Source organism: Plasmopara halstedii, assembly GCF_900000015.1.
Source record: "Plasmopara halstedii genome assembly, contig: Scaffold_614, whole genome shotgun sequence".
In the NCBI taxonomy this organism is placed as follows: domain Eukaryota; phylum Oomycota; class Peronosporomycetes; order Peronosporales; family Peronosporaceae; genus Plasmopara; species Plasmopara halstedii.
Window position 1 is genome coordinate 1,871,065 of NW_020187532.1, and position 8,988 is coordinate 1,880,052.

Consider the following 8,988-nt stretch of genomic DNA (forward strand, 5'->3'; position numbering starts at 1 on the left):
TACCGCTAACGAGAGTGTATAAATGTGCACCATCGTATACGGTAGACACACCCTGGATTACCGTGCGTCGTCCCAAATAGAGCTGGATCACGTTGACCTCAAACGTTGGGGGCACTGTTCGTAACAGCTTTTCAAAACAATCCACACGCTTGTGCGACGAGGAAGCGGTATCCGTGTGAAAAGAGAAGGACAGTCCCGACTTGAGGGAGCAAAGAAACGTCCTAAGACCTTGAAAGTTATTTTGCAACTGTGTTAAAATGAGATAATGAAATCTAGCAACATGTAAAACACCTCAAGGGCTTTAAGTGATTTTACTAATATCATGTTGGATTCCTGGCTTGCACAGGCTGGACCGAGGCTGAACCGAAGCTTGAACTTGTACAAAATCGATTGTATGCGGAGCTTAAGCTTCGAATATCTTGAGCTTTATCGTTTTTAAAAGGTAACAAGTAGAAGTGATTGACTGAGGTCACCCTGTTCTACAGCCAGAAACTTGTTGGTCTCATTACCAGTACAACCCCCATACTGTATCACACAGAATGTTCGTGACTTCATATACAGTGTTCACATATGTATATGGTGTTACCATACTGTAATCTTTTTTATATATGCATACAGAGGTATATAAACGTTTTTTCCTGTAATGGATAAGTACAGCTCATTATATCTACCCCCATGATTTATATAATAAAGCTCAGCTGGAGGCGTTCGTCGACTAGATTGGCGTGGGAGTCTGATTCTTCATCCATTTTGATCAAACGCAAAATGTATACGATTCTATCAAATATGGATCCTGCAGATATCAAGGCGCCAAGGAAATTTCCTTATACTCAGTATTGCTGAGACTCAAATTATTTGGCGGGCTCTGAAAGCCTCTTCCCCGTTTCGGATTTTTATATGTTTGTTCACCACCTACTCTGCAACCATTATGAATTTCGGATAATGTGTAGCTAGCATCCCGGCTACACGTCAGAAGCCCTGTTTGGCAGTTTACAGCTCTCAACAATGTCGATTTAAAAGAATATGGCCGATACTTCGAGGCACTGCATATGGTTTGTATCCGCGCGCGCAATCTCCTGGCTTAATGACTTCCTCCGCAACTCGTGTTCCCACGATCGAGCTCCGTTGCGTGAGCTTGCGTGATCTCTATCCCGTCACTGTTAAGGAGCTCTTAAGCGTGGCTTGTTAGCGTGGTGTTAGACAGATAAAAATGTATGCTCTAGCCTCACAAAACTATAGCCTGCTATAATCGTTGTCAGATTGATTACGAGGTGTGAGATGCAGATGATTTCGCTGCTGACGAGAGAACTTTGATGATTGCGATGACATACGAATCATATTTTAATTATAACAGTATCAAAACCTAATGCAGATGTGTTTGAGTCAACCACCTGCGGCAGACCTTTTCAGAGACCTGAATTAATAAAAAAATGCCATGGCTTTGCCGACTCTTAAAATGGACGCGAGCAAAATCATACTTGCGTGCCAGCTTAGTCTCAGACGATTCGCGCATGCAATGCAGTGATCTGCATCCCATGACGGCAAACTTATTAGAGAATAAACAGCCCTTGGTATAGACGGAGGCCATTTTCAAGGAAACACAGATATGACAGAACATATGTGATGAATACACATGTGAACGTCATCTAAAGCCATTTTGAATGCTGATGCTTCAACGATTTTGTATCACCTCAGGCACCCAGGATTAAAAGTATTTCCGTGAGTCTGATTTGTCGGCTCCGATAAAAACATTCAAGCTGTTCTTGGAAGTTTGAACTACTGAATAAAAAACAGATCAACAGGAAACGTAATAAGGATCAAACATGGTAACCAGCGAGCATTATGCTTTTGTTGCGCGTGATTTCTTCGTCTGAAATACTGATAAAATGCCGACTGGTTGGCCGAATCAGTACCTATTCGATTCGCTTTTTGGATTATGATGAACAATGTGATTCATGCTATCATTATGTTTAACATGTATAATCTCTTCGATCTCTTCAGCTTTTACATGTTGTCACCGGATATGTAAGCTCCAAAATCTTGATATAGTGTGTATATCGACGAGCGGCGTAATGCAGCAAGATGAGACACTGTAATGTTTAATTTGAAGCTTAGTCAATGGTGCATCACTCGAACAAAAACGCTTTCTTATTGTGCAAGTTGCTATCGAACAACTTTGTCTTCTTGGATGATACTAATTGCTTCTGCTTGTAAGTCTATTCTGGTTACTTCGCTTACTCACTGCTTTGCACCATTAGCTTTAAGATACATCTGTTCGTCTAGATCAAAGTAGAAGCAATTGTTACACATGGGTACTGATAGTAACAGACCATAAGGTATTTTTAATTTTTTTTTAGTGGACGCAGTACTTTTCGAGTAGTTAGTCTAGCATTACATGTATCGTGATGAACCTGTTTATTATCTCGTCATTACTATAGAAACTTCAGACGTCTCCATCATTCTTTCGTCACTCCTGCAGATTTTTTAGCTTGCTTGACTTTTTTTAGGTATATCGAGGTTGGCATAGGAATGTAGCATACGCAAGCGGTCGTTTGAGTCATGCTGGCGTCTTGACTCCCTTTCATTACAACCTGCCTCCCTTACACGGCCTATCCCGACCTAAAAAAAAAGTGTGATTATCCATTTGGTTTGCATATTTTTGTCGCTGATTACAATGCCATTGCTACTTGGATGAAATCAGGTTTAGCAATTCCATGTGGTCATATCTGTACCGCTTAAAGCACATGGATCTAACGAGCCTTTACAGCGTTGTTTCCGCTCACCACCTACATTTTCATTATTAAACTTGCACTCGACCACTCGAGTCCTTTGTCTAACCAGATCTAAGCCGCATTTACAAAGACAATGCTTTCGTGCAAAAAGTTCTCCAAACTCTTTGCAGTAGCCGCCGCAATTTCTGCCTTCGCTGTTCATACCGCTGATGCGCGTGCGACCGACTGTGAAATGGTTCACGATGCGCCAACTCCAGCTCCAAGTGTTCCCGTGCAGCTACTTCCTCTTGTCCCGACTGATGTTGATGGCCAGTCTGCTGTTCAGCAAGGTGAAATGGTTCACGATGCGCCAACTCCAGCTCCAAGTGTTCCCGTGCAACTACTTCCTCTTGTTCCGACCGGTGTTGATGACCAGTCTGCTGTTCAGCAGGTAGACTTGATCGAAAAGTCTGGTATTCCGAACGAGAGTCCAAACCCCAGTGTTGATATCAATCCTGAATCCTCGTATGAAAATCATGACTCTGACAGCATTCTTCGACCTATCAACGAACCTGACGCCTATAGTGACAACCTGCCGGTCCCTTTGAATGACTTAAGTAGCGTTATCGACGGGACCCCTGCCATTCCAGTCGTGCCTGTCGATTTGAATGACATAAGGAAGGATAACCCAGCCATAGACGATGATCTAAGCCGGAACATTCCCAGAAAACCCGATCAATCGCGAAATGAAATGAACGAGTCTACTGATACGAGTACTGACATTCCCCTTCCTACAAATGAAGTGGACGGTACCACAAGTGCACATAACGACACTCCTGCATCAATCGACAACGTGGAAGTCACGACCACCGCTAGTCATGACATTTTAAGCCGGGAACAGACAACCTTTAACGAAAACGGTGACATCAATCATTCCCCCAATGATCAAATTGATGCTAGCACAAGTAGTATTATTTCTACTCCCCCCAACGGGAAACAAGGCACTACAAGCGAAAAGAACGACATGCCGGCTTCTTCCGATGGAGAAGTCTCAACCGGTGTCAACAACGACGCTCCCCTCCCTATAAACGATGTCGATGGAGTCACAAGCGTAAGCAGCAGCACTCCTGCATCGTCCGGCAATATGATCGCTACCTTTAACGCAAACAATGGAATTTCCGTTCTTATAAACGGGGAAACTGAAGCCCCTATCGTGAACGACACCAGCGCGAGCAATGTCAGTTCCACGACTCTTACAGCTGAACAGGACACAACAAGCGTGAAAAATGATGCGTCGACTTCTTCGGATGAGACCAAAGTCACTTCTAGCGGCAATAATGATACCACAGCCCCTGCCAGTGCCAACAGCAATACCCCTGCCCTGGCTAACACCAATATCGACACCCCCGTTCCTGCTAATGTCATTAATAATGCTCCGACTCCTGCCAACACCGATACAAATACCCCTGCTCCTGTTAGTCCCAATGCGAATACCCCTGTTCCTGCTAGTCCCAATGCGAATACCCCTGCTCCTGCTGACACCAACACGAATTCCCCTGCTCCTTCAAGTATCAAAAACGACACGCCGGTCCCAGATAGCTTCAAAACTGACGCTTCAGTCCCTGCTAACATCAATAATGGTACGCTGGTCCCTGCTAGCAGCAATACCGACACGTCTGCTCCTGCCAATGTCACTCAAACTGTTATTGATGATGGCGCTTCTTCGTTAAACAAAAGTGATGACAAAAATGGTGACGATTCCAATTTGACAGTTGACAAATCCACGACCAGCGAAGTTGCATCGATTGACAGTACCAATACGCTGACTGATGATGTCAACACGTCTGCTCCAAACCCAACGGAATCTCAAAGTAACATGTTCAACGACAGCACAACCAGCACCGACGTCATTAGCACATTAGACGACGTTGAGCAGAATGACGTTGAGCAGAATGACGTTGAGCAGAATGACGTCGATAGTAATGTTTCAAGTAAACCTGAAAACGGTGGTCTAGAAGACGTCGATCATAATGTTTCGACTAAACCAGACGACGATTCAAACAATGCTATCCAGAGTGATATAGACGTGGATGCTTCGTCCACCATGCAAGGCGATGCAAGTACCAGCACAGGCACGTTTGTCAGTCCGGACACCAACAGTGGTCTCAATGCAGGCGTAGACCTTGGCGCAGGCGCCGATCTCAGTGTAGGCCCCAATCTTGGAGCAGGTGCTGGTTTTGAAGCAGGCGCTGATCATTACGGAGGCGCTAATCTTGGTGCGCACGCAGGTCATGGTACTGGCCTCGGTGTAGGTGCTTTCGGTGTCGGTGGTTTTGGCGCAGGTGTTGGTTTTGGGGCAGGCCTTAATCTTGGTGCGCACGCTGATTACAGTGCTGACCATGGTGCTGGCGCTGATCTTAGTGCAGGAACTGGCTTTGGAGTAGGCGCTGGTCAATACGGGGGCAGTAATCTCGGTGCGCACACTGGCTACGGTGTCGGTGTCGATGCCAGTCATGATGCAGCAGCTGCTGTCTTCGGAGCAGGAGTCGATCATTACGGAGGAGGTAATCTTGGTGCACACGCTGGATATGGTGCCGGTGTCGGTGTGGGTCTTGGTGCAGGTGCTGGATTTGGAGCAGGCGCTGATCATTACGGAGGCGGTAATCTAGGTGGCTTTGGTGCCGGTGTGGGTCTTGGAGCCGGTGCTGGCTTTGGAGCAGGCACTGATCATTACGGAGGTGGTAATTTTGGTGCGCACGCTGGCTTTGGTACCGGTGCCGGTGCAGGTGCTGGCTATTCTGGCTTTGGCGCAGGTACAGGTTTCACTGGTAATGGTCATGGTGTAGGGGGTGTAGGTGCTGGACATGGAATCGGTGCTAGTTTCGGTGCGAACGCTGGCAACTACCGTCGTCTGCGCAGAAACTTCTAAGATATCTATCTATCTACCATTTAGATGTAGTAGAAGTCTTGTCGTAATTGAAATTCGCTTTGCGTCCTGTGTATTGTTCCGCATCCATATAATTGATTGTGTTCTCGTCAGATATATCATCTTTTAGTCGCTTAACATGTGTATGCAATTAAATTTGAATATTTATAGACTCCCATCTTGACACACAACGTACAACAAAATGTTAGCCTTAACCTTGATGTCGAACAATTCAATCATGACAATAGATAATCGTGCGTATCGAATGTCGACGATCGTAACATCACTGTTTGCTATACTACATGCCCACATATAATCGACTGCTCCTTTTGAAGCGTCACTTGCCTAGACTCGCTGGGATATCTATTGCGAAATTCATTGCATTCTTTGCTGGCTACTTTGCGAAAGAACACTATCAGGTCGCATTCAGTTTATGCCCACGATGACTTTTATTTCTAGAAGTTTTTTCACCAATTTCGATGTGTCTTTACTCTTTTTGAATATTCAGATAGCCTTAAGTTTGAATTAAAATTAACATTTGAAATTTCTTTACAAAGCTGTGATAAATGAGCTGATTTGATAATCTTTCATCACTTCCGTTATCATCGAGATTGCATCAGCGGTACAGAGTACTAATATGTCTGAAGCTCGGTCATTGCAAAATGATTGCGTGTTAGAGATAAACATTAGCTTGCTCAGAGCTCACACTTCATGTGCCTTAAACGCTTAGCAACAGAGAACAAGTTATTGCGAGAACAAGCATTTGTAGTGACGCAAGTCATTACCAGCTTGTTTGCGGAAGTTTGGCTTGTCTTGATACATTTGAGACGCTGTCAGCGTTACATGTAATTGCAGCCTAATGTCATTATTTGTATCTCGGCAAGGCAGAATTTGCCCTACCTACTCTGTCCTTGTAAGGAATCACAATCACATGTTCTTTGACTCTAGAAGACATTATAGAATATAAGTGAGTGTAGTTCTCATGTTGACGTATAAAGAATGTACCCACGTTCAAGAAGAGATGGTACAGATATGTATTCATAGTAGTTTAAGAAAAGGCGACATCATAGGAGGAACGACATGTATACAAGAAAAAGTAGGAAGAATTGGATAGTTTACATATATCGTAGGAATCAGTCTAACAAATAATCTCACTTCTTGATTCGCCAACTACCGTCCAACACTTCATAAGTGAAAACGATCCTTACAAGTGGCAGCACTTGTTTACAAGTGATAAAATTTATTAATGGTGTGTTGCACCAATGGGTCTTGCAGGAATGGCTGGAGTATGGTCACGTCTTATGCGAGTTCTTTTCTGAAAATGTCCTTTTATTGTCGTATAGCTGGATAATATCTGTGTGTTTTCAGCTGAACATTTAGCTCATTTGAAGACAGCGTTTCAAACGTTGCGCAAATAAATGCTTTATGCACATATTGGGAAGTGTCATTTTGCATTGGAAGAGTTTGCGTTTTGGATTATACTGTATCAGGGAAAGGATTGTCCGTTGACAATTCCAAAACTGAAGCAATTGCTAAATGTCCAGCTCCATCTTCAGTCAAGGAACTTCAAAGTTTTCTCGATTGAGCTGGTTATTACCACCAGTTTGCTCAGATTGTTCTGCAGTTAAGCCAACTTGTGAAGAACGACACACACTGGTTTTGGGGTAAGGACCAAGATGATGCATTTGCTAGTCTTGAGTCTGCTCTCCAATTCTCACCTCTACTCACCTTACCTAATTCTCACGCTCTTTCGCTTTCACTGCGGATGCGTCAGAGTTGTGTATTATTGTAGGCGTCTTTTTGCGTTTTGTAAATGGCCACGATCATCCTTCTATTCAAAGAAGTGTTGCGTTCATGAAATTATTTGGTCGGCACAAGAAAAGAACTTTTGCTATTAAAGCTGGTCTCGATTAATGGCGTTATTATTTTTACGGCCATCAGTTTCAAATATTCACTAATAATAGCGTATGTTCAAGGATCCTTCATCATCCAGAAATATCAGCAAAATTGCCACAGTATTTGACAACAATTTCCCAGCATACGTTTACGAACCATCACATCAATGGTGCTCCCAACGTAAAGCTGATGCCTTGTCGCGTCGTCCAGACGAATCTGCTATTTCCAGCATTGACAAATGTGATGCTAATTGTCAAGCTCGTGGTTATCGTTTGCGAGCATCCGGGAGAGGACTAAGTCACTTCTAATTGCTGTAATTATGACCGCATCGTATGTCGAACTGTCTCCAGACGTTCGTAAAATGTTCCATCAAGGTTATGCCAATGATCCTGAATAACAAGACGCATGGACAAAGTCTGATACATACACATTGTTCATTAAACATTATGGATTGTTACTTCTTCGAACTTATCTCAAAGATGCTAAACTTAGTGTTCAGAACAACTATTGCTTGGGAACTTAAGTCGTATCTCAATATCATGAGTTTACAATAGCTGCTCATCCTGGAAATCTTACGCGTTGTGCAATGGTATTTTTGGAAAATAGTGCAAAATCATATTTAAGAATACGTCAAAACGTGTGATACTTGTACACGCTGGAAGCATGATAATCAGCGCAAATTTGTTTGCCTATGCCTATTTCAATTCCAGAGCAATACTGGCATGTTGTGTAAATGGATTTTATAATAGGACTCCCGGTTTCAATGATTTTGATGCAATTTTTACTATTGTCGACAATTGTTAAAACGTACCAAGTACACTGCAGTGCATGCGAATAATGACGCACCTGCAACAGCCAAAGCATTCTTTGAAGCTGTAGCTTGATCATCAGGGACAGAGATAGGAAGCTCACTTTATCATTTTGTGAATCTCTGATGACATCATGGGTGCTCGACTTAGTGACAACAGCACATCGAGCTCAAGCTGATGGCAAACTGAACGACAAAACTTTGTCGCTGAAGATGCTCGTAGATGTATGGTATCTTATCATGGTACAGATTATACAGATTGCCTAGGCACCGTAGAATATGCTCATTTGACACTTGCCAGCGCATCCACGGGATCTTCTCCCTTTGAGATTGGTAACGGGATAAAGGAACGCATCCATAGCAAAAATATTTATGTTCGAAAGTGTGAACTGATGTACAGACTAAAGAGGTTGTTGAATGAGACAACTAATGACTGAGCAAGCTCAAAGAATCTACTCAAAGCTCAAGCCACTCAAAAGCAATACTATGATCAGAAAAGAAGAGTTAACCAAATTGAAATTAAAGCAGGAGATCTAGTTATGCTAGATACTCGAAGAATATCTCTCAAGCATGCTACCACGATATGGAAAACTGTTGATAAGATGTGTTGATAAGATGGCAAAAACCGAAGTGAATATATTTAGGTC

The 8,988-nt window shown here is 43.2% G+C and overlaps 1 protein-coding gene across 1 annotated transcript; it reads left to right on the plus strand.

The window, feature by feature from the left end:
* Positions 1 to 2,865: 2,865 nt before the first annotated feature.
* Positions 2,866 to 5,640, plus strand: PHALS_12385 (uncharacterized protein; the record flags this gene model as incomplete). The annotated part of the gene is made up of 2 exons (XM_024727920.1): positions 2,866 to 5,284; positions 5,351 to 5,640. The coding sequence occupies 2 exons, from the start codon at positions 2,866 to 2,868 to the stop codon at positions 5,638 to 5,640; spliced, it is 2,709 nt and encodes a 902-aa protein (XP_024578448.1).
* Between the last annotated feature and the right edge of the window lie 3,348 nt (positions 5,641 to 8,988).